This window comes from Megalobrama amblycephala, linkage group LG2, assembly GCF_018812025.1.
Source record: "Megalobrama amblycephala isolate DHTTF-2021 linkage group LG2, ASM1881202v1, whole genome shotgun sequence".
In the NCBI taxonomy this organism is placed as follows: domain Eukaryota; kingdom Metazoa; phylum Chordata; class Actinopteri; order Cypriniformes; family Xenocyprididae; genus Megalobrama; species Megalobrama amblycephala.
This window is the reverse complement of record NC_063045.1, coordinates 56,955,087-56,980,841: the sequence shown is the minus strand read 5'-3', so window position 1 is coordinate 56,980,841 and position 25,755 is coordinate 56,955,087. Positions and strand designations below refer to the sequence as shown.

General features: G+C 36.7%; 2 protein-coding genes across 4 annotated transcripts in view; both read left to right on the top strand.

The window, feature by feature from the left end:
- Nucleotides 1-8,968: 8,968 nt before the first annotated feature.
- septin5b (septin 5b) lies at nt 8,969-19,840 on the top strand. Its single transcript, XM_048181120.1, has 12 exons — nt 8,969-9,058; nt 9,220-9,230; nt 11,397-11,487; nt 12,667-12,753; nt 12,854-12,977; nt 13,064-13,198; nt 14,730-14,847; nt 14,983-15,084; nt 17,203-17,299; nt 17,423-17,558; nt 17,648-17,750; nt 18,746-19,840. Exons 1-12 carry the CDS (start codon nt 9,016-9,018, stop codon nt 18,806-18,808), a joined length of 1,110 nt encoding a protein of 369 aa, XP_048037077.1. The 5' UTR covers nt 8,969-9,015; the 3' UTR covers nt 18,809-19,840.
- Nucleotides 19,841-22,263: 2,423 nt separating this feature from the next.
- The window catches only part of mctp1b (multiple C2 domains, transmembrane 1b), a 39,484-nt gene continuing 35,992 nt past the window's right edge, over nt 22,264-25,755 (top strand). The window contains exon 1 of one of the 3 annotated variants that reach the window (XM_048181118.1): nt 22,264-23,322. In XM_048181118.1, coding sequence (XP_048037075.1) covers nt 22,867-23,322 — 456 coding nt within the window. In that variant the 5' untranslated portion in view covers nt 22,264-22,866. The remainder of the gene's footprint in view (nt 23,323-25,755) is intronic. The other 2 variants (XM_048181116.1, XM_048181117.1) reach the window with 2 other exon arrangements.

Here is a 25,755-nt window from a genome sequence, read left to right as displayed (position 1 = left end):
GCGCGAGCAATTAAAGGGGCAGCAGCCTGAATCGCCGCATTTCTAATTATGCCTCAAAATAGGCAGTTAAAAAAACTTAATTAAAAAAAATCTATGGGGTATTTTGAGCTGAAACTTCACAGACATATTCAGGGGACACCTTAGACTTATATTACATCTTGTAAAAAAACGTTCGATGGCACCTTTAAATTACCTCATGTCTCTAAGCACATAACATTACAATAATAATAAACGTAAACAACTCAGACTTGGACCACGACTACTACAGATTCATTTTTCCGTTAATAGTGTTGACATAGAAATGCACAAATCTGTCTGAGGATGTGAACAGCTGGTTGTTTTGGTTGAGGAGGAACTGTAAAAGGCTGCTGTTCGATTATGGCGCTCTGTCTACAACTCTGTATAGCCTCACAGAACATATCTGTGAACATATCTTCCACAGAAGATATATGTAAAAAAATTTTTTTTTTTTTTTTTATTTTTTATTTTTTTATTTGGACCACTTCTATTATTGATTGCTATCAGGATGTGAAGACAGTTTTAACCAGTATAACAAAAATGTTTATAAAACAAATTGCCTTTAAACAATGATTTTGTGAAATATGCAGGCTGGCGCTTCAAGGTGATTTATGCCAATGGGAGTTTTGTTTATATTCAAAATTGCACATTGGAATAAGCAAATGCCAAACTTTAAGAGTCATGAAGTACTTCATCCACCCATCCTTCATGAGTCATTTTAATGATTTCCAGTTTATAAACTGGCTATATTACAAAATGAGTTTTACAATGTGTTCCTCAAGTGCAGTAATGAAGTTTATATCCATGTCCAGTTATCACCAGGAAGCAGGTCTGATTGTATCTTGTACATTAATATTGTCATTTCTGAAAGAAATTGTGAGTCAAGTACTTCATATAAAGCAGTGTTTGCAGACATTGTACAAGTATGACCACCGTTTTATCCAATAATTTGCTGGGATTTACTCATTTATGTCCCCAGGGCAAACTGGTTCTTACTGGCCCCCTTACAGCGGTGAAAATTCACTCATCTGACTCACTGTTTCCTTCAAATTTCCGGAGCCATTTTCCCTATCAATCGTGAGATCACTCTTCATTTTTTAAGACTGAGGCCACTTCCTGTACAGTCATAAAGGAACTGTATAGCCCCTCACATTACCTTTTCAAAATATTGTTGTACATTGTACATGGTTGTGGCAGTTTCTGGAGAAAGGGAATTAAATTTGCCGGAAATTGGATAAGCTGACTATTCAATTTATTTAGTTTTCTTACAAATTTGTAAATTAAATAAAATGTCTAAAGCAATTCTTGATTATAAAGACCTACTTTTGATGTTCATTTTGTTATAGAACATCACAATCACATTAAATGTGTTAACGCAATTGTATTCATTCTATTTTCTATACAATTAAACTTAAAATTGATAAAATATATATTTTCTGGCAGGGCTTAACTAACTCATAACCATATTTCACATTCCAGCATTTACATTTCTGAACTAATGTTACTATTTTTCATTATGTAAACAATTCATTGCCAGCTTTCAGTTTGAACTGGGTTTTACATGAACAGAAAGTAACGTTTGCCTTAACTCCCACCCGCCTTGCTTCAGTTGTTCGTCATGAGAAGAGAAACAAGGAAACAGCTTGTACAGAACAATAAACGTTTCCTGCAATGTGCCAGGCATCTTTACCGAGGTGGTGCAGAGCTCGATCCACCTTTAATGAGCCATTGTATGGATGCGTAACACAAACCCTATGTGTTCCTGAGATGCCAGTTTCCCAAGCAAAGTTATTGTGAGCCTCAGTTGTTGCTGTCCATTGGAGGAAGCGTTCAGAAAGCTTCCATGCCCATCCTGTGGTATGTTGTGTTTCTTGGAGCACTTTGAGGCGTTCTAAACAGAAACAAATAAGGTGCCTCGGCGTCACTGCAACTGGCACAAGTCCATATGTTTTGTGTGGAGCTTATTAGTATTCACAGCTACCAGGTTCCATGATGTCCACCCGCTCCCTGCCTCAGAACATGATTTTAGCTACGGCCCTGGTCATTGTACCAGTATGACCAACATTTAATCCAATATTTTGCTGGGAATTCCTCATTTATACCCCCAGGGCAAACTGGTTCTTACTGGCCCCCTCATAGCGGTGAAAATGCACTCATCTGACTCACTGTTTCCTTCAAACTTCCGGAGCCATTTTCCCTATCAATCTTGAGATCACTCGTCATCTTTTAAGACTGAGGCCACTTCCTGTACAGTCATAAAGGAACTGTATAGCCCCTCACATTACCTTTTCATAATATTTGCAACATTGTACATGGTTGTGGCATTTTCTTGCTCACCAAACCCAAACTCCCCCCCACCCCCAGAACACGATTTTGATACCCTAGCTGCGGCTCTGGTGGTGAATTTGGGAACTTGAAAATGAGTGAAATCTGTGTGGGAGAACTTTTTCGCTATCACGCAAAGCACAAACATGTGGATTCAAGTGCAATGACTACATTTCTTCTGCGAAATTTCACTGAGCAACTGTAAATGTAATACCTTTAAACAATAAAATGAGAGACAAAAAAGATGTATGGTCCGTTCACACCAAGAATGATAACTATAAAGTGTGTGCAGAATTATTAGGAAAGTTGATTTTCTGATCATGTTTTTTTTCCCCAGGCACATCTTACCAATTCCAAACCACATTAATCTTAATAACTACTATTAATTTTGTATTTAATCATTGTGATCAAGTGATACATAATTGCTCATGAAGGCTGAAAATGAAAAACGCCTTATATTCAGGTGTGCATAATTATTAGGCAGGTTGTCTTTTACAGATAAAATGAGCCAAAAAATAGATTTAACTCAGACTGAAAAGTCCCAACAAAATTTAAATGCCCATGAGAAGGATGCAATAATGCAACACTAGAAATTGCAGTTAAGCCATGACCATTGGACAGTGATTGGACAGTGGCAGTAAGTTTTGGGAGTTAATTTTTAGTCCGTTTTGCAGAGATGGACTAAAAATGAACTCCCAAAACTTACTGCCAGATTCTGGAAGATAAATTCTTCAAACAGTGGTACAAGAAGATGTGGTGCTGGTCCTTCAAGAGTCACTCTCAATCTGTCTATAAAGCCTATAAAAAAACAGTATTTGTAATGTATTTGACAACACTTCAAGAATCACAGCTTGTGATTCTTCTTAAAGGATTAGTTCACTTTCAAATAAAAATTTCCTGATAATTTACTCACCCCCATGTCATCCAAGAAGTCCATGTCCTTCTTTCTTCAGTCAAAAAGAAATTAAGATTTTCGATGAAAACATTCCAGGATTGTTATAGTGGACTTCAATTGTCAATAGTTGAAGGTCAAAATTACAGTTTCAGCGCAGCTTCAAAGGGCTTTAAACGATCCCAGACAAGGAATAAGAGAAACGATCGGCCATTTTCTAAAAAAAATTAAAAATGTATATACTTTATAAACACAAATGATCGCCTCGCAAGTGCTTCCGCCTTCCGCCTTCCGTATTCTTTAAAAAGCTTGCACTGTATGTCCTATACCTTCCCTATTAAACTATTCAAACGCGGCATCAGTTCCATTTTTTCCGTATAGGGAAGGACCCTTATTCCTCATCTGGTATACTTTAAAGCCCTTTGAAGCTGCACTGAAACTATAATTTTGACCTTCAACCATTTGGGGCCAATTGAAGTCCACTATATGGAGAAAAATCCTGAAATATTTAAAAAAAGGGGAGGAGCTGTTCGATATGTCCCGATACGGGCTTATAATAAATAGACGTCCTATTTATTATAAGCCCGCATCGGGACATATCGAACAGCTCCTCCTTTTTTTTTTTTTATATTTCAGGATTATGAAATATATCTGCGTTAGTGTAGTGTTAGTGTATACGCTAATAAAGTTCTTATAGTTATCGTTCTTGTTGTGAACGGGCCTTGAGGGTCTCGAGCCATATCTAGAGATATATGTTTAAAAGATGAACATTTTTAAACATTTTTGATGAATTGCAACAAAGCTTGGCAGCAATGGCCTTAGTTCCAGGGAAACAGAAACTGTTCGTAAATACTTGGATGAAACAGAGGGAAAGCATGATGACCTAATTTTGACCTTCAACCATTTGGGGCCAATTGAAGTCCACTATATGGAGAAAAATCCAAGAATGTTTTTATCAAAAACCTTAATTTCTTTTCGACTGAAGAAAGAAGGATATGGACATCTTGTATGACATGGGGGTGAGTAAATTATCAGGAAATTTTATTTGAAAGTGAACTAATCCTTTAAGTCAGGGTCATTTTTTAAGATTCTTTACCTAACCGTCTCTGAGATCCTGACACCTTGCACTTCTGGAGACTCCAGGTAGGTTGCAGTTCTGGAAAATGGTGGCTCTGGAGACTAAAGGTTGATGGTTTCACACTTAAATATTCACCTTAATTTATTTATAACTTATTCACCTATTGCATTAGAATTGCGTCCTTCTCATGGGCATTTAAAAATTTTGGACTTTTCAGTCTGAGTTAAATCTATTTTTTGGCTCATTTAATCTGTAAAAGAAAACCTGCCTAATAATTATGCACACCTGATTCCAACGATATTTTTTCTCTACGCCATTATCACTAAAGTCCCCCTGAAACCAAATGTAAGTTTTTTATCTTTTAGTATGAATATGTTAGCCTTAAGGTTACAAATAATTGGTGTGTTCCAAATAATGATAAAATTCGCATTTAAAAACTTAGTCTCTCACTTCCACTAAAATGGATCACGGATTTTCATGACATCACTGATGACTTCAGCTTCTCATTAGATCTTCTGTCCAACCAAAGCGTGCCACTCCCTACATTGTAAAAGCATCATTCAAGTATCATAAAAGTAGTCTGTATGGTTCATGCACTATATTCTATTTCTTCTGAAGTCATATGATAGCTTTGTGGTGCTGTGATAAATGAGTTCACTCAAATAGACTCTGAAGCTACAGCTAAAATCGGTCTCTTGTTCACACAATTGCTATTTCTACATGGTGAATGGCACATAGTGGACTGTATAGGAGATAGGGAATGATTAAGACAGTGTAAATATGGTTTCCGTTGATTCGAACGAAGTCTGGTTTCACGTTAGTGCCACGCGAACCACAGTGCACACAGCCTGCTCTGGTCCAGAGACACGTGAGCACAGAGCGGATCATATGCGCAGGTCAGTGTAGACCAGAAAGCGTATGCAACAAAGCTTGGCAGCAATGGCATTAGTTCCAGGGAAAGAGAAACTGTTTGTAAACACTGGGATGAAATAGAGGAAAAGCATGATGACATCAGAGCCATGATTTCAATTAAGAAACTGAACTGTAAATTAGCGAGGCTATTGAAGAATGAAAATACAACAACAATGCTTGTGTGATTGCCAAATAGCTGGGCTGTGATTGTTCAGATGTGCAGAGAACAGAGGCTTGGTAATTGCAGCGTGCCGCATTAATTGTTTGGCTGCTGTCTAACCAGCACTGAAGCACAGGAAGGTGACTGTGGTGAGCAGCTGGATTATTTCACTGTTTCTACAGGATTTTCCCATCATTGTTTTCCTCCGGTTTGCCCCTGCGCTTGTGTGGTCGCATGAGTGATTGTGAGGAGCGCTGCCTCTCTGTGTTTATGATGTTTTTGTTTTGTTGCACCATTGTTTATAACTATCAGCTTTCGTCAGACCAATAACACAACAGAAACTCTGAGGATAATGAGCTGATTACACACCACAGATCGTTTAGTTGTGTCTCTCGTTTTTCAGTATGCTTTATGGGGCTAACTCTGGCGCCACTGAAAATTATAACAGATAAACATGTTTGACTCTTAACTTTAGGTCAATTAAAGGTGCCCTAGAACCAGTTTTTACAAGATGTAATATAAGTCTAAGGTGTCCCGTGAATGTGTCTGTGAAGTTTCAGCTCAAAATACCCCGTAGGTTTTTTTAAATGATTTTTTTAACTGCCTATTTTGGGGCATCATTAACTATGCACCGATTCAGCGGGCGGCCCCTTTAAATCACGCTCAGTTTTATAAAGAATGAAGATGTGTTTATGCATTATACAGACTGCAAGTGTTAAAAATGAAAATAGCGACGGCTCTCTTGTCTCCGTGAATACAGTAAGAATCGATGGTAACTTTAACCACATTTAACAGTACATTAGCAACATGCTAACGAAACATTTAGAAAGACAATTCACAAATATCACTAAAAATATCATGTTATCATGGATCATGTCAGTTGTTATTGCTCCATCTGCCATTTTTCGCTATTGTCCTTGCTTGCTTACCTAGTCTGATGATTCAGCTGTGCACAGATACAGACATTAATACTGGCTGCCCTTGTGTAATGCCTTGAACATGGACTGGCATATGCAAATATTGGGGTCATACATATTAATGATCCCCACTGTTACGTAACAGTCGGTGTTATGTTGAGATTCGCCTGTTTTTCGGAGGTCTTTTAAACAAATGAGATTTACATAAGAAGGAGGAAGCAATGGAGTTTGAAACTCAGTGTATGTCTTTTCCATGTACTGAACTCTTGATATTCAACTATGCCGAGGTAAATTCAATTTTTGATTCTAGGGCACCTTTAAAGCTATATGCAAATGTCTGGTCTGATAAGACTTCATTGCAACAACAGATGAAATCCACAATGCTTATGAATTTCACACTTTTTCATAATGCATACCATTCAAAACGTTTTTGTTGGCTAGAAATTCATACAGTATGTTAATTTATTTAAAAAGTATGCATAAAGTTGACAATAAAGACATTTATATACAAAAGATTTTTCTATTTCAAATAAATGCTATTCTCTTAAAGGCACAATATGTAAGATTTTTGGATTAAAATATCCAAGAATCACTAGAACAATGTTATATATTTTGTGAACTTACACTTACGTTATCCCAAATGTTTCCAAGAATGTTTAAATCCAGAGAAATAAGCAATTTTAACCAGAACACAGACGTTACCCTCAATTTCCGAAAGACGCTTTAATATATTATGTGTTTTATTAGACAGGTGAGCAACTGTTTGGATACATTCATCAACAGAAAACTATAATCGTTGTACAGCTCAACACTGTAAGTCTGCAAACAGAAGTCCAATATCTGTTACCATACTGTTTTATTATGCAATACATGGGCATTCATTTTATATTTCATGCATGTTGTTTGTGCACTTAATGTAATAAACATCATGCAATAGTGAAATAGGTTATAATTAGTCAAGACATTCATCTACTCTCACGGTCAGAGGTCACTCTTTCGCTGGAATTCGACTCTCTCATGATGAATGTGCAGATGGCCGAAAGCCACTGATTATAAAGTTATAAATATTGATATTTTTCTTACAAAAACGCATCGCTTCACTTCAGAAGGATGGATGCGCTTTTTGGATCTTCAAAAACTTCAATGCCATTAAAACGATGGGAAAGTCATAAAAGATGACTTGAGGGTGATTAATTTATAGGATAATTTTCATTTTTGAGTGACCTATTCCTTTAAGTCTTTCGAGTTATGGAAGAGCAACAGAAAGATGAGCAATGTGAGGCTGTGTAACTTTCAGTGAATCATACAATGTGCTGACCCTCCTTCCTGATCCCATCAAATTATCTAGCCTGATTTACATGTAAGAAAAGTCTCCCCCTGAATCATATATATTTTTTAAATGTATAGTTTGACTAAATCCTGACTAATCTGCATACAATGTAAATTGGCATACATATATCAACAATATTTCCTCAAACTTCAATCGTTCAGAGGACATTTCTCTTGAATTCAGGTCACATTCATTCTCTGGCCTACTTCATTTTTTCTCCAACAAAGTCACAATGTCAGCATGTTCCTAATTTAAGCAGGCTTTGAGGTGTTTTTAGAGTAAATAAACCGCTCTGTTTCTGACACAAAAAGGAACAATTCTCTATAGCCTGTCACAGGGTTTCCTGAGCAGTATTTACAGAGCAGGGTCTCACTATTGTGTTGCTCTCCAGACATCTTCCTTTCCACGCTGTCCTCTGAGAAAATCACAATACATGAGAATACATACATGACCTATAATGGTCCATTTGAGCACTCAAAGGCTGTCTCGCATGCATCCATTCAAACCATTATGGAGTACGAGTCGAACCTGGATATGACGTTATACTGCCACCATGCGTCCCTGTGTTGAAACAACATCAGAACTGTATATATAAGACTTGGAGAACCACAAATAATCTATAATTTTACAATATATTAATTCAAAATTAACAGATAATTGCGTAAATTTAAATAAAAATAAATACATAAAAATATTTGATTAATAAAGAAATTGGCAAATGCTTTAAAGAAGGAATAATTGTTTATTTTTGTATTATTATTATTCTATGTTTTAACTAAAGAATTAAATACAGTAGCTAACACTAGGTATGTCGAATTATTGGTCAGTTTGGAGGTGTAGATCGACAGTATTACTGTCTGTTTATTTATTAATACATAAACATCCGCTCTCGGAACGCGAAATTCCAAATCGTAGTATGGAGAAGGCTTGCTCATTAATATTCATTAGCCCAGCCTTTTCTATTGGACGGTCACCAAGGATTTATAAATCGTCTTTTTTTAAATGTAAATATGGATTTATTATCATTTTTATATTAGCCTATCAATAGAAAGGAATTTGCAAATAGTAGGCCCTATTTGAAGACAAACCACATAAAAAATAGTTTTGCTAATTAGAAGATCGTTTCCCTCCACATCCGGCAGCATCATATTTATTCCAGCTGTTTCTCAAATCGAAAAAAATCGAATCCTTCTACGGCTAAATCTCTACTAATGAATATTAATTACGCAATGCTGCCGTTGAGCGGTTGCCATCCAATAGCAGCAGACTATAATTAATAATTCATTTATGACCGTCCAATAGAGAAGGCTGGGCTAATGATTATTAATGAGCAAGCCTTCTCCATACTACGATTTGGAATTTCGCGTTCCAAGAGCGGTCGGGATGACGAGCAGCGCCAGGTACAAGAGCCGGACGGTGAAATCAGGTAAGATAGGTGATGAATTAACGGTATGTGGCTGAAATAACAGCAAGATTTAATAACGGAAATGTAATTTGTTTGTTTGCATCAATCGTTGTGGATTTCTCAACGCTTGAATGGGCGTCTGCATCCTTCACCTGCTGCGGGCGTCTCACATCACCCAACAGAGGATGCAGAGGTAAGCGTGCTTTATTGTCTGTAATCATCTATATAAATAGTGTGCTGCATTTCTATGAGCTGATCCACATCTGTGAGCATGCTGCACATATTTCTGGGACATTGCTATGAATAGAGCCATATAACGGTCCTGCATCACTTAAAGCTTCCATCTACATCTGTTTGGTTAGGAGAGTAATAATGAACACTAAATATCATATTCTGTATATTCGATAAGGCGTTTAAGGGTTGCAAATGTCTCTTCCATCAAATTCATGGATGCAGTCCATTTTTAGAGATGCATGAAACTAATCCTCACTGCCTGCTTTCAGTGTCCCACATTTCATCCTCACTGTAAAGCAGCAGGAGAACTGCATCCATTGCATCATTTGAGAACAATGAGGACGATTCCATCAGCTACTGTCTTAAAGTTTTCATTAAACGTCGCTGAATCTAATTACATTAACTATTTTTAATTATATAGGCTATGTGTGAATCTCAGAGACAGGCCATATTCCACCTCCAACACCCAAAAGAAAAGTAATCAATTGCATTTTGCTGAAAGAAAATGAATTATATTTTATTGCAAACTAGATTATTTGCATTGTGACACTAAAACAGACGCTATGCGATACGATTTAAACAATTTGTCTGTCCACACCAGACGCGATAAAGTCAATCAAAAACCACAGCCAATCAGAAGAGCGCGTGGGCGGGATCTCGGCAAACTCTCCAAAGAAATGAATAAGTACATAATCAAATTCATGAATATTACACTTCATTTTAACATTATTAAAAATACATATTGAGTTACTGAACAATCTTTGTCATAGAATACACTTGTCTGTTCACAGTGTGTTGACAGTTTGAGCATTATTGTATCCTTTTATTTAGTTTGAAGATCTGAGGTGAATTATTTTGCTTTCAGTAGCCTATAAAAAACACACAAAATAATATTCAAACTTAGAAATTAGATGCTTTAACATTAAATAAAGCACATAAACAGTACCTGAGATTATCACTGACATACTTTGTGTTGTTGTTCCAGGTTAGTACAAAAACTCCTACCAATAGGCTACCTTTTATCGCGTCGCGTCGCATGTGACGCGCATGAGAATTGGGGGAGATATGTGCTTAAATGTAAGAGAAATAATGTCACAATGCAAATAAGGATGTTTATAATTAGAACTAGGCCTACATGGGTACATTTTTTCAGAATTTTCAAAATTCATAATTTACTATAGGCCTTTTTTCATTTTTGTAATGAGGTGGTATTTTCTGATTTCATATTCTTCTTCGAATCTTAGAAAACATGATAAATGTTCATGTTCAGCTGATGTTCATGTGGCTTGCTGTGCACTGGCTTAGAAAATGTCTAAATGTACACTTGGCTCTCCGTACGTCTGCCTGAGGGCGAACTGTCAGTCAATCTGGGGGACGACTGATGAAAATAACGCTAATGCCTCTTTCTGCTAGGAAACATCCGATTCATTTCTTGTGTTGTTTCTCTGTGAACGCCCACGATTGCATGCACATGGTTTCCGGTGACTGAGACTGTCGCCAGCTGTGCGTGAAAGCAAAATCCAATATCCATGGCCTTAGGTGAGGATAAACCTCTCACACTTAGTGAGATTCCCAGACGGGCCAAACAATCCTGGAGATGAAGTCAAGCAGGAGAGTCTATTGTATCTTAATGTATTTGTGTTTTAGTTTCATTCAGTCCTGCACAGCAGGTAAAACCATTCCTTTCCTACAGATTTGCATGCTCTCTGAGATTAATTGGACCAATAAACAGGGCAAATTTTGCATATTAGTGATGCAAACCAAGCATAATGATTGTATATGACTGCAAAAAGGTTTTATATAATAGGATAAATTATGTAATATTGTAAATATGGACTGTGAGGCCTTCAGGCATGACCGCTCCCGCATAGACTCTCTAAGCACAATGAAACATGGCAGGAATTCTGGGATTGCCCTAGTAATGTAGCGAGTGTGGCATACATCAGGCTGGCTGTGAAGGCTGGGGGTGGGGCACTTGGATTCATTTTTATCCCTTCAGCTATCACATGATTTGGCTTGCCGATGTCCGCTTTTTGCATACTGTACAGTTGTTTTGATATGGAAATGAATGTGGTAGTATTAGCACTGTATTATTAAATGATGCCATTGTAATCCAATCTTTCAGGAAAAAGAGTATGTCGGCTTCGCCACCCTCCCAAACCAGGTCCACAGGAAGTCGGTCAAAAAAGGTTTTGATTTCACACTCATGGTGGCAGGTGAGTTTCCTTATCACTAGTGTTGTTATTGTGAACTAAAGCAAAAATGACTTTAACTGAAACAAAGCTGAAATAAAACATAAATATTAGATGAAAAACTTAATGTCACCATGAAATCAACATATTCATAAATTTTATGGAATATTGCAGTATTTATTATAAATTATTTACCCGTGCACATCATTATTTATTTAGTTTTTTAATTCATGTGCCCTCGTAATGTTCAAAATACTGTAACTTCCACTTCCTCTTGCAGCGACATCTATTCTCTGATGTTCACTGGTGTGAGGGCGGGGCAACCTGTCACTCACATGAGATCGACCAATAGCAAACCACAACCATCCAATGATCCAATCAGTTCCTGATAGACAAAATCAAGTCCCGCCCTACATTTTTTATTCATTCGAGAAGCCGTTTCACTCGGATATACGTCACAATGGAGATTATTGCAACTTTCGTTTCATGCTGACTTCAAAAAACTTGAAAAACGTTCACTTAAAATAAAATAAGTTAAAGTTCAATTATTAAAATGACTAAACGGAAATAAATATAAATTAAAAGCTAAACAGAAATAAAAAAAATGAAGAAAAATACTAAAATTTGAAATAAAATGAACTCTAAAAATATAAAAATAAAACTCAAAATATTAAAGTCCCCCTGTAGTCAATAATTTTATCACTTAAAACTAATTTTTGATCACCAAAATGACATATGTAAAAGTTTTTTCTTGTGAAAAAAGTTCTTCATGCCTTAAAATAGTTTGAATGTAACTCGACACCCTTGCTTCATTTAGTATATGTGGAATCATGAATATGCAAATTAGCTCCGCCTCCACTCACGCACACCAGCTCAGAGATCCACGAGGTCAACTTTACAGTAGTAAACACTGCACAATGGCAAGTGGAAATACTGGTTTAGTTTCGCCATATATGTTTATGAATTTGCACATGGTTTGTCTTAAAGGATCTACATAGACACCACATAGACATATATATATTTTATTTAGTTCATTTATTTATTTCGTTTAATCTTATTTTTTAAATTATTTATTTATTTTTACATTTTTACAGTTTTTCTTTAGACTTTTCCATGGACCTCCTAGCACTCCCTGGGAGTCCCTGGACCACAGTTTGAAAACCAGTGCACTAAGTGTATTTCTTTAAACTCCCCTTTTTTCAGGGGAGTCTGGTCTTGGAAAGTCCACCCTGATCAACAGCTTGTTCCTCACAGATCTGTACAAGGACAGGAAACTACTGAATGCTGAAGGTGTATTTCTGCTCCCATGCTCTCAGATTTTACTGCAATTTACATAGTGTCATCTAAAAGACACATATTTCCTTCCTAAAATACATGTTTTGTTGATTAGAGCGCATTAATCAGACTGTGGAGATCATCAAACACACCGTTGACATTGAGGAGAAGGGCGTCAAGCTGAAACTGACCATTGTAGACACACCAGGTTTTGGAGACGCTGTCAATAATACGGAGAGGTATGTACTTAAAGTTTACCTCAGATTTGTTAAGTAAATTATTGGTAGTTTTTCTGCTAATCAGACTCTTTCGTCTTAATCCTCAGCTGGAAGGCCATTACTGATTATATTGACCAGCAGTTTGAACAGTATTTTCGGGATGAAAGCGGCTTGAACAGGAAGAACATCCAGGATAATCGTGTCCACTGCTGCTTATACTTCATCCCTCCATTTGGCCATGGGTAATACATCCCTGACTCTCTATTAGGGCTATTGATTTAACATGTTAACTAGATTAATTAACTACGGTAAAAAATAACACGTTAAAATTATTAACACATTTAACGCACTTGCCCTGCCCTATGTAGGTCATCTGACATTTCATACAGTTGATTGATGACAATTATGCTGATGCAGGGCAACAACTCACTGTGTGATGGAGCCTATAGAATATAGTTAGAAAGTTCCTAAAATTCAAGATATGGGACAGAAATGCCCCTGTTTGAGTTTTTGTCTAATATTTACATTATATGATATAGTTAAGTTATATCACATGAGTAACAAGCGCAATATCACACAAGTTCTGTTTTTCTGTCCAGAAGCACGAGTGCAAATGTGATACTGATTTTATGCAGCAGTTCAATAAATAAGAAATTAATATTGTGTTATTTTAGACAAAATAGTGTCTGTTTTGCTCAACGAAAGTATAAAAACACAGCAGCGTTTCATTTCTGAATCCGCGTTTTGAAAAAAATTGGGTGAACCAATGATTCAATGGACCATTCATAAAGAGAACCATTTTCTTCACTCCTGAATGAATCAGTCATTTGAACGAATCTAATGAATGAATCACTGACTCAATGACTCACTCATTAAGACATTTACTGCCACCTACTAGCGGTTTTAGATTCTTATTTAGAGTAACATTTCATTAAAAAAAATCATATTTCCCTATTAATACTAGTAATATTTAAAAAAAAAACATTAAAGGGATAGTTCACCCAAAACATTTTCTTTCTGGAGCTTTCTTTTTTGTTTTTGTAATGTCTATTTGATGCTTTACACAATAATGACTTTAAATTGTCTTTTGGAAGTAATTTCTCCACCAAATTTGATGTGTGATTAATTTGCGAATAATTAGATAAAAAATGTTATCGCTTGACAGCCCTAATATATATATATATTTGTGTTGTGAACACTACTGTAAATCAATCTCTATTACGATCGATGAATTTAAATATACACTACCATTAAAAAATTTGGGGTCAGTAAGAATTTTTTTTAAAGAAATGAATACTTTTATTCAGCAAGGATGCATTAAATTAATCAAGTGACTGTAAAGACATTTATAATCTTTAAAAAATTATATTTCAAATAAATGCTGTTCTTTTGAACTCAAATACAAAGCAGCACATTTGTTGTCAACACTGATAATAATAATAAATGTTTCTTGAGCAGCAAATCATCATATTAGAATGATTTCTGAAGGATCATGTGACATTGGAGACTGGAGTAATGATGCTGAAAATTCAGCTTTGATCACAGGAATTACTCAGATATTTAGTTATTTTAAATTGTAATGATATTTCATAATAGTTCTGTTTTTACTGTATTTTACTGTGAGAATGAGAGACATGAGTTTTCATAAACATTAAAAAATCTTACCGACCCCAAACCTTTGAACAGTAGTGTAAATGCCTCGTTTTTGAAAGCAAACTAAATAAAGCATCTCAGACCGCATAAGCCCACTCACTCTCTCTGCTCTCCTCTCAGGCTGCGGCCCGTGGACGTGGAGTTTATGAAGGCACTGCAGGACAAGGTGAACGTGGTTCCACTCATTTCCAAGGCTGACTGTCTGACGCCAGCGGAGATGAGGAAGATGAAGGACAGGGTAAAGCCGATCCACCTCAACCTCAGTCTGTTTATACATGCACACGCTCTGTTCACATTCATACGCACACCGTGCCCTTGCTTGATCGTGTCAAGGCTTCTGACGTAACGAATGTTTTTTATCCTTCTACTCAAGGTGAGGGAGGAGATCGAGAAGTTCGGAATCAAAGTGTACCAGTTCCCAGACTGTGATTCCGATGAGGACGAGGAGTTCAAGCAACAGGACCGAGAGCTGAAGGTCGGTATTATGATTCATAAATGGATGCTTGAGTACTTAATGACTCAAGACATGAAAAATGATGTTTTCTGTTCCATCCAAGGGTGACATTTATAAGGTCCATGCCAGATTAAAACCATTATTGTTTGACTAAGAGAGCTGCCTCCCTCAAGGGGTTCAAAAATGTATCACGGTTTCCACAAAAATATTAAGCAACACTGATAATAATAAGAAATGTTTCTTGAGCAGCAAATCAGCATATTAAATGATTTCTGAAGGATTATGTGACACTGAAGACTGGAGTAATGATGCTGAAAATTGCAAGCAGCATTTATCGGGGTTCAAGCATTTAAGTCTTTTAAGCACAAATGTGTAAAAATATATTATGTTTTATTTAGCAAGCGTATACCCACTTAAATTATTGAAGGAACAGACAATTTTTAGCCAAAACAGACAATTTACCATTGAAAATATATGGTTTGTAAAGCTTTTTAACAGTTATAGCGCCACCTATCTCCATAAAAGTTGGCATGCTTCTTTAGAGTCACATGCTGCATGTTCTCACTTAATTCCGTAAAGTTCTGAGTTTTCTTTTAGGATTTATAGGCTTTTGGGTCTATCTAGCCACACCCATTTTCTAAATGACCCTGTTACCCTTTACCCAAAGGTTTGTTTTTTTTGATAATTATTGATCTAGAGAGTCCAGAGAATTGTCCTGCGCTGGTTTGGTTCCGATCAGGCAAAATACCTAGGACTAGTTTGCAAAAGTAGTTTTTTCACATATTTGCGAATAATTAATGAACAATTTGATTGACAGCATTGGTTCTTGAGGCAAAGTTGTTCAGAATGAGGAGATCTATCAAATGATATGCATATTGTGTGGATTTGTGAAACACTACATGATTACAGAGGCGTAAAATCTCATTAGTGCCAACTAGTGGCCGATTTCTTTCAAAATTCTTACAGACCTCTAGGCCCATGAGTCGATCATGCCCACCTAGTTTCATTCCGATCGGTCTGCATTAACCTTGTCTAATAGGTGCTCAAACCTCATTGGCCGATGGCAGCCAAGTTTTTCGAAATACGCCAAAGATACTTTAAGTCATAGCACCACCTAGTGTCCAATCGACGTGATTTTATCGTGACCAAAGATTGAGCCCCTACACATGTGTACCAAGTTTGGTGAAAATATCTCATTTCGTTCATATATCTCATTTTGGAAAGTTTTTGCGCCCCTTAGTGACCATGAATCGAAATTTCAACTTTTTTTTTGATAACTTTTGATATTCAGACTCCAGAGAATCTTTCTGCACTGGTTTGGTTCCGGTCGGGCGAAAAACCTAGTACTAGCTCGCAAAAGGAGGTTTTGGACAAAATTCAAAATGGTGGAAAATTTTTCCTGGCGGAAATTAAATCGCGATTTTGCGTTTTTGATCGCTGTAGCTCCACCTATAGGCCGATTTGGACGAGTCCGGGTATCTGAGTAGCGAGCAAGTCTACTACCATCTGACAAAGTTTCAAGTCTCTCGGCCTTACGGTTTGGGCTGCCCAATCAGTTTTAAGGCATAAGAAAAATAATAAAAATTCTTACAATTACAAGAAAACAGTTCTGTGTAATAATGAGTGAAACAAAGCTGGTTGGTTAGTTTGATCCAGTTAACCCCTGCTGGTAGATGCTGTAACTACACCTCTGGCACATTTTGCAGAAAATAATCAAAAAAGAAAAACTTTCTCTATTGACGACTATTTAAAACTTATTTTTTTCCACCATGAAATAAAAATAAAAAAGGTAACTTGCGAGTTATAAAGTCAGAATTGCATTATATAAACTTGCAATTGCAAGTTATAATGTCAGAATTGTGAGATATAAGCTCACAATTCTAAAAAAGTCAGAATTGCAAGTTTATATCTCACAATTCTAACTTTATAATACACCATTGTGAGTTTATATCATGCAATTCTGATTTTATAACTCGCAATTGTTTATATCTCAAAATTATGAGAAAAAAGTCTGAATTGCACGATGAAAACTTGCAATTGCGAAAAAAAGTGTTTTTGTCATTAGGTTTTTTTAATATTTTTTAAAAGTATTAAAACTCAGAAGTAAGAAATATAAATCTCTATGTTTTGTGCTTTTAGGAGAGCACTCCATTTGCTGTGATTGGAAGCAACACGATAGTGGAGGTCAAAGGTCAGCGGGTGAGAGGGAGACTTTACCCATGGGGCATTGTGGAAGGTCAGTACAGATCTGTGCTTGAATATCTAAATTTTACATGATTCAAACTCTGTACCGATAAGTATGCATGCGTAGAAATTAAGACTAGTAAAGCAGATTTGTGTGCATACTTTTTTATCACAGTGGAGAATCAGTCCCATTGTGATTTCGTCAAGCTGAGGACCATGTTGATTCGCTCACACATGCACGACCTGAAAGACATCACGTGTGACGTGCACTATGAAAACTACAGGGCGCAGTGCATACAGCAAATGACGAGGTAAGTCACAATAGCTTTTCCAAATATCTTACTAAACATATTAGGAAAAGATGCTTTGCCATTGAGTTCACTTGTTCTGTTTTCATAAGCAAACTGACCCAGGATAATCGCGTGGAGAGTCCCATCCCGATACTACCACTGTCCACCCCTGACGTAGAGACAGAAAAGCTGATAAAGATGAAGGATGAAGAGGTCAGCTGTTCTGCTTAATTATTTAATTTCTTAACTCTAACTAGGGCTGCACGATATTGAAAAAAACTGACATTGCGATATTTCATTTTTCTGCGATATATATTGCGATATAAAAAGAATTTCAGCTGATGACTTGAATAGCTCTATTTGGAAAGAACCGATCATTCTAGAGAATGATTGAGGTGATTTTGTGAAGTGCATCTGAAAATATACAAATTACAAGCACAGATAAATACAACAGAACAAACTTACAAATAAAATAAATGAAGCTTTGTGTTTTTTAGGTAAGACTAACAATATTCAGATACAGAAATTGAATAATCAAATGTAAAAATAACACTGCATAGTCTTCACTGTATAAATTAAGTATAATTATTCTTTGTTAATGCTACAAAAGTGATTTTCTCATTGTATTTTGTTGTTTGATTAACATTAATGACTCTGACTGCAGCAGGAATATTAGGCTTCTGTCACTTTATGACCGAACGGAACGCACGGATCCAATATAATGATACGCATCCGTTTTCCGTCTCAATTGTTTACGTTCACGTAAGCCATAAGCGACTCACTGTGTTTATGAGGATACTCACCGAGAAAAGCATTTTGACACAATTTTGCATGTATGTGTCCGTTCAAGCACAAATAGACGTCGTAGAGAACAGAATTCGGTGTTCGAAAACAGCGTGTGAGTTCCGAATTGAGTTCTTTTTCATGTCGTCTTGCACTCAAATGGTTTAAAATCGCTTGAGTGTTTAAACTGACAGGACCTAAAACTTTTGCTCTGTGATAGTTTTAATCTGAGAATCACGTACATTTCGAACCGTGGTGCCTGGTCCGTACGGATCACAGATCAACTACGATACTTGACGTCGCAATATCGATGCTAAAATGATGCCCTAACTCTAACTTTTTAAATGTGGCACTGAGCACAAAACTAGTCAGGAAAATTGTATTTTTGTATTTCTGCCTAATATTGTTCACTTTGTCTCTTACAGTTGCGGAGGATGCAGGAGATGCTTCAAAAAATGCAACAACAGATGCATGAACAGGACCTGTGAATGCCGAACCTGCACAGAAGTGGCTGATTATACTTCTGCTTGTCTGCAAGCAGACACATAACACTTTAACATCACACTGAAGGATATGCAGTAGTCAAAGAAATAATGTATGTATTTGTATGTTAAAACACAATACACAAATATGAATGCATGTGTCTAACACTGCGGTTAACAGGGTTACTTCTGAGCCTGATATTTAAAACCAGGCTCCAAGTTGAAATATTTAGTAATGCTAAAAGATTTAGTGATTTGTTAGTTTTCACACTTTGTACAGTCCATGTGATGCTGTATGACTGTTTCCATGGCAGAGACTGCTTTATTGACAGTAGACATGGCAAATGTTCTGTCTTGTTTTTTTTTTTGTGACCTGTTTTTATCCCATTTTTTAAAATACTTTTTAGCTATTGGTGTGTGTGAGCGTGTGCGCCTGTGCCGATATGCTTAAAACGAGCACTGAGTGGAAAACTAACTATTTGAGTGAATTTCTACTTTTGAAGCAGCTATACCAACAAAGTCATTCAATTTTGAACGAGGTTTACACAGTTAATAAGTATCAACGTTTGTAGATAATAGCAAACACTTTAACCAGTAGTATTAAACCTTAATTTTGTTTTTTTCATTGTTTATTAATTTACTTGTCTCTGAAGGCCTTATCAGGGCACCCTTCAGTTATTGTACGATTGCTGTATGAATTTTCCCAGATCAAACCTTTTGTCTATTTTATTTTATCGATTGCACATAAAAACCTGATTCTTTTTATCAATTTCATAGAATTCAGGTTACAGACTTAAGATCCAGCCCTAAAACACCAACATTTTCATAATATTTCAAATAAAAATAGATATCAGACAATCTTTATCAGCAAAACGGCTCTGACATATTTTATATCACCTGTTGTTGGTTTTATGCATTGAGATATTGATTTGTATGGCCTGTATGTGTTTACTCAAGCTATTCCTATGAGCATGATAAATGCACCATCTGTCATATTTCATGATTCCTTTGAAAAATAAACACATCCTCTGTGGTAGAGCCTGTCTGATCTGTACATCTTTTCATCATTGTTAAATGTTTTTTAGATTGCTCATTAGGGGGAGAGCAGGATGAGTTGAGACGGTTTTTAGTTGCAGTGTCTTTAAAATGAGCGTATGACAGTAATGTGTCCAACTAAAATATATACATACATTTCAGGATGTGATCTTTGGCTATCACTCTGAATCTAAAAAATAAGTAAGTGGTCTCTTGGCTTAGCCACATGGGGTAGATTGTGCCATTGATTAGAGAAAGTCAATAACAAATGACTTCTTAAAATTTGCATGTGAGCCTTGTGATGGACTAGCCATCCATACAGAGTGTTTGACCGCTTTAACTCCCCACAAACCTAGTAAGGATAAAGTGGTTTGGATAATGGAATGGATGGATGAATGACTTCTTAGAAGTATTAACCGAACAAACTTGTATAATCCAGCAGTTTACAGCTAACCTCATACTAACAGTCAGACACAAGAAGCACATAGTCCTTGAACATAAGCAAAACAAACAAACAAACAAATAAATGTAGTTGCCAATTATTTCATGAGCCGCTCTCCATCACAGGGTGAGTAAAATAGATGACTCTTCAAATAGTCAAATAATTTTGTTTATGGGTGCCTAGAAACAAGGAGTGGCTTCAACTTCTCCAAAGACTCAAATCAGCCCACTCTCCCCTATATCATTTAAACGGTTAGTTCAAAAATGAAAAATCTGTCTTTAATTACTCACCCTTATGTCGTTCTACACCCATAAGACCTTCATTCATCTTCGTAACACAAATAAAGATAAAAAAAGAAAGAAAAAAAGATGGCTCTGTGAGGCCTCTATAGACAGCAAGATAAATAACACTTTCAATGCCCAGAAAGCTACTAAAGACATATTTAAAACAGTTCATGTGACTACAGTGGTTCAACCTTAATGTTATGAAGCAACGAGAATACTTTTTGTGTGCCAAAAAAATGAAATAATGACTTTATTCAACAACATCTAGCGATAAGCGATTTCAAAACACTGCTTCATGAAGCTTTGAAGCTTTATGAATCTTTTGTTTTGAATCAGTGGTTTGGAGTGTGTATCAAACTCCCAAAATCACATGAACCACTGAAATTTCGAAACGTTTCGAAACACTTATGACGTAACAAAGCCTTGTTTACTAAAAAAAAGTTGTTATTTTGTTTTTTTGGTACACAAAATGTATTCTCGTCGCTTCATAACATTAAGGTTGAACCCTCATATGAACTGTTTTAAATATGTCTTTAGTAGCTTTCTGGGCTTCTGAAAGGGTTAATTATCTTGCTGGCAATGGAGGCCTCACTGAGCCATCAGATTTTATCAAAAATATCTTAATTTGTTTTCCAGAGATGAATGAAGGTCTTACAGGTGTGGAACAACATGAGGGTAATAATTTTCATTTTTGGTTGAACTAACCTTTTAATCTCATTAATTTTCCATATTCACTTTTCATGGTATATTATTTTGGTACATGTATTCAAATATATCAATTTGAAAGTATAGTTAAAAGTACGTTGAAACTAAAATGCTTGAAACTAAAATGGTTTTGAATCATCCCAGTGACTCGAATCTTTCGAAAGATTTGTTCAGTGAGACAACGATTCACTCGAGGATTCGTTAAAGTCGACTGAAACGGTATTAAAGGTGCTAAAGAGAATGTTTTGTTTTATACATTTTTGCAATATTACTTGAAACTGTCTTTACTAACTGATAAAAGACTATTTATTAGGTGCACTGAAAGGAATAATATTAATATACATCATCTGTGCACAAGGAAGGGCCTTAAAAACATCAGCCAATCGTTTACGCAATCATCGCGTAAACGATTGGCCCTCTGGCTTGTCAATCACTGCCATGACGTTCCTTGTGAGAGACGAGCGCGGCTGCGCGCTCCAGTAACTTTCCACACTCCACAGGCGCCGCATGCAATGTTTTTGTCAGGAGACAGGAGTAACAACTGCAGATTATGAGTTACCTGCGGTGAGTCCAACATAATGAATTCACTAACACGACACAGCGAATGCCGGTGGTAAACGCTCGTGTTCCAATACTCGTGCACGAATTTTGGGAGACGTTCCTTCGAAAGGAAGGGGGGTTGTTCTTACGCATGCGCTCATTTCAAAAACTCAGTAACAGTCTTTGGTTTCTCAGTCGACGAAAAGATCCTCTTTATCACCTTTAAAAAATCTACTAAGAAACTCCAGAAATATTTTATTTATCACACGTGTTTACCTCACAAATTACAACAAAGCAAAATGAGCCTATCATTTTACCATTAAGTTTGTTTACTTGCGATTTCACAAAATGTTTACAGCAGAAAATCCCCTCGAGCGTGTTCATTAGTTCATTCACGAACGCGTTTAGACTCATACCCAACAAAGAGGGCGTATTCGTTCGGTAGGTCCAACCAAAATCTTCCATCCACGACCCGCATTCGAGTACAATTGGTTCTTTAAAGGCTGAATGTGAACGAGAACGATTTGTTCACTTGAGGTCTACTCTAGTTCAAAAAAGCGAACTGAATACCAACAAGCTGTGCAAGTAAACTGTGCGTAATGCGGCAGTCGCAGGTTCATTTTGTGGTAAAACACATATTTGCATGTGCACATTCTTTGCCTTATCAGATCAACATATACCACGGCGTAGAAGGAGTTCAACAGAATTGCATGTAGCCTAAATAAAAGCTCGGCGGGCAGGAACACCTCTGCATGGCATGCAGTAGGCTATTAATGTAGTATGGGTAACTGCAACTTTTTTAAAAAAGAAAATGGGCGTGGATGAGGATTACAGGCTGGGGGACTGTCTTTTTTATAAAACCATGAATGTTTGCAGATGTGGTGTGGAGAAACTTGCCTCTCCATCACTCTACTTCCGCATCAAACATGTTGTAACGCTCCACATGTCCTGCTGAGCACAACACTGAAGTAAATGCCATTTGCATCGGTTTGCATGTTTTTAACATTGACCTCGCAGAAACATCTGACTGGGACGCAGCAGCAAACTGCAGAGATCATATGGAAGAGAAACTGGACATGGAGGATGTTTCTCCGTCCCATCAACATCAGCGGGGCTTGTGGAAATCCTTCCACGGCAGAGCCAAACTAACTGGCAGCCCCAAACTGGGCAAAAAAGACAGAAAGCAAGAAAGTGGGTTTTGGATATTTAAAAAGAAACGTCCAAATGGTTTGGACCGAGCGATTTCTTCGTCACAACCCAATCTGCCCAGCGCAGCCCTGGATGGCGGTGACAGCGGGAGGACGCGCTGCGGCATGCCGGAGCAGAGTGTCGGTACGCCGGCCGCGGCAGCAGCGTCGCTCGGTGCGGAGATCCAGATGCTGAAAAGAACCGTGAGCTCCAAACCGACACTCTCCCAATTGGTGCAGTCTCAACATAAACCTGTTCCGCAAGGGTCCACATGCATTGATGATGCAGTGATGGATGGTAATGAAGAACAGGTCAATACAAGTGTGGTAAGACGATTTATTATGTTTCAGATGTTTTTTCTTCTTCTTCTTCTTCATTGCACTGCAGTAAGTGATGGATGCAGTTTTGGGGTTTCATTGGATCCTATACAACTTGACAGCTAGTTTATCTACATTCACATTTGCAGATTGGAACTCTATTGTTTTAAATAGAGTGAATTATCCAAAAAAGGAACAGACTTTTGGTAAATTTATTATGGATAATTAAGCTCTCAGGGATTTCTGATGCGACAGCCCCCCTAAATGTAAATGTATTGAAACAATATTTAATGTAATTTCTATATGACAGTGATAGACTTTCACTTTTTAGGTCATCAGTAAACGTGAAACAATGAATTTAAAAATATGTTTGCTGCAATTTAAGTACTACTATATTAAATACATTTCCATATATGAAAAGTGATAAATTACTGCTGGAAAAACATCATATTAGCTTAAGCTGGTTTTTGTAACCTGGTAGCTGACTTATTACAGGTGGAAATCCTAATCAACTTGATCAAGGTGTACGAGGTTAATCTCGACCACCTCAGCTTGACCGGCATAGTTCAGTTATTCACCATGTAAGACCAGGGTAACACATAGGCTGATATGAGTTAGATGTTGAAGCTTGATCACATCCACTAGGATGATGTTAGAGAAACATTTTCAGAATGACTTGGATTTGATTTAAAGGGTAATCGACCATTAAGCTAATTTGCATCACTTTACCCAATGCTCCACTTTTGCTGAATGCACCCAACCAACTACATTTTGAATACAATCAAACAAAAACAGAATAACTTTGTTACTATATTATTTTTACAATGCTAGTCCAAAAATCTGGTGTCAACTCCTGGAACGCTCAGTAGATCATCAGTTTGTTGCATGCATGCTTGTGAATATCCTTGCCCTTGTACACATTTTCAGCATTTGATGCATGCACACCTGAATCAGGTGTTTCTGTGCCTTTTTGACATCTGTACATGCAAAGTGATGTGTTTGCATAGTCAAACTCATTTCAGATTCCCATCCACACAAGAACGTGTCAGAATGACCTTGTAATTTTTTGGGACTGCTAAAATAGTCTGCTTATTTTCCCACAAAAGCCTGTAAAGTTTGGCCATGATGTTGAGTGTAGTTTCAGTTGTGTTGGCCCTGTAGTAGTTACCTGAGGGTATTTACCAAGCTGGTTTGCGAGAAGAGGAACTTGCCTAAAAAGTAAAGACACATGAACACATTAACACAGGCTTGAAGCCAAACAGTGTGCAGCATTCTGTAAAGTCATCTGCAAAACTTGGTGGTCTAATGTGCATCAGATTTTCAGATCAGTAAATACAGATTTAAGATAGTTTGTTTTTTTCTGCTAGACAAACAAGAGGAGACGGATAGTTACTTAAACGGATAGTTCGCTCAAAAATGAGAATTAGCTCAAACTCAGGTCATTCTAAACCTATATGACTTTCTTTGTTCTGCAGGATGTTCTTGAAAGTATCTGCTTTGTGTACCTCGAAAGTCGGTTCCACTTTATTTTGATAGTCCTCTTAGACATTCTACTAACTATAAGTAAATTAACTACATGTCAACTAACTCTCATTAATTTGCATCTACATGTAAAACTAACTCTCAATAATTTGCAAATACAGGTCAACTAACTCATTAATTTGCAACTACATGTAAAACTAACTCAATAATTTGCAACTACAGGTCAACTTACTCTCATTAATTTGCAAATACAGGTCAACTAACTCATTAATTTGCAACTACATGTAAAACTAACTCAATAATTTGCAACTACAGGTCAACTAACTCTCATTAATTTGCAAATACAGGTCAACTAACTCATTAATTTGCAACTACATGTAAAACTAACTTAATATTTTGCAACTACAGGTCAACTGATATGTCAATTAACTCAATAATTTGCAACTAACAGGTCAACTAACTCTCATTAATTTGCAACTACAGGTCAGCTAACTCAATTTGCAACTACATATCAACGAACACATTAATTTGCAACTACAGGTCAAGTAACTCAATAATTTGCAACTACATGTCAACTAACATGTCAACTAACTCTCAATAATTTGCAACTACAGGTCAACTAACTCATTAATTTGCAACTACAGGCCATCTAACCCTCAGTAATTTGCAAATACAGGTCAACTAACTCATTAATTTGCAACTACATGTAAAACTAACTCAAAAATTTGCAGCAACTACAGGTCAACTAACTCTCATTAATTTGCAAATACAGGTCAACTAACTCTCATTAATTTGCAACTACATGTAAAACTAACTCAATAATTTACAACTACAGGTCAACTAACTCAATAATTTGCAAATACAGGTCAATTAACTCTCAATAATTTGCAACTACAGGTCAACTGACATGTCAATTAACTCAATAATTTGCAAGTACATGTCAACTAACTCTGACCAATT

Excerpts from the sequence above, each read along its gene's own strand:
- septin5b (XM_048181120.1), top strand. The coding sequence starts at position 9,016 with ATGACGAGCAGCGCCAGGTACAAGAGCCGGACGGTGAAATCAG. Across the intron at positions 12,754-12,853 it reads GAAACTACTGAATGCTGAAG|AGCGCATTAATCAGACTGTG; the intron begins GTGTATTTCTGC and ends TTTGTTGATTAG. Across the intron at positions 14,848-14,982 it reads TGAGGAAGATGAAGGACAGG|GTGAGGGAGGAGATCGAGAA; the intron begins GTAAAGCCGATC and ends CTTCTACTCAAG.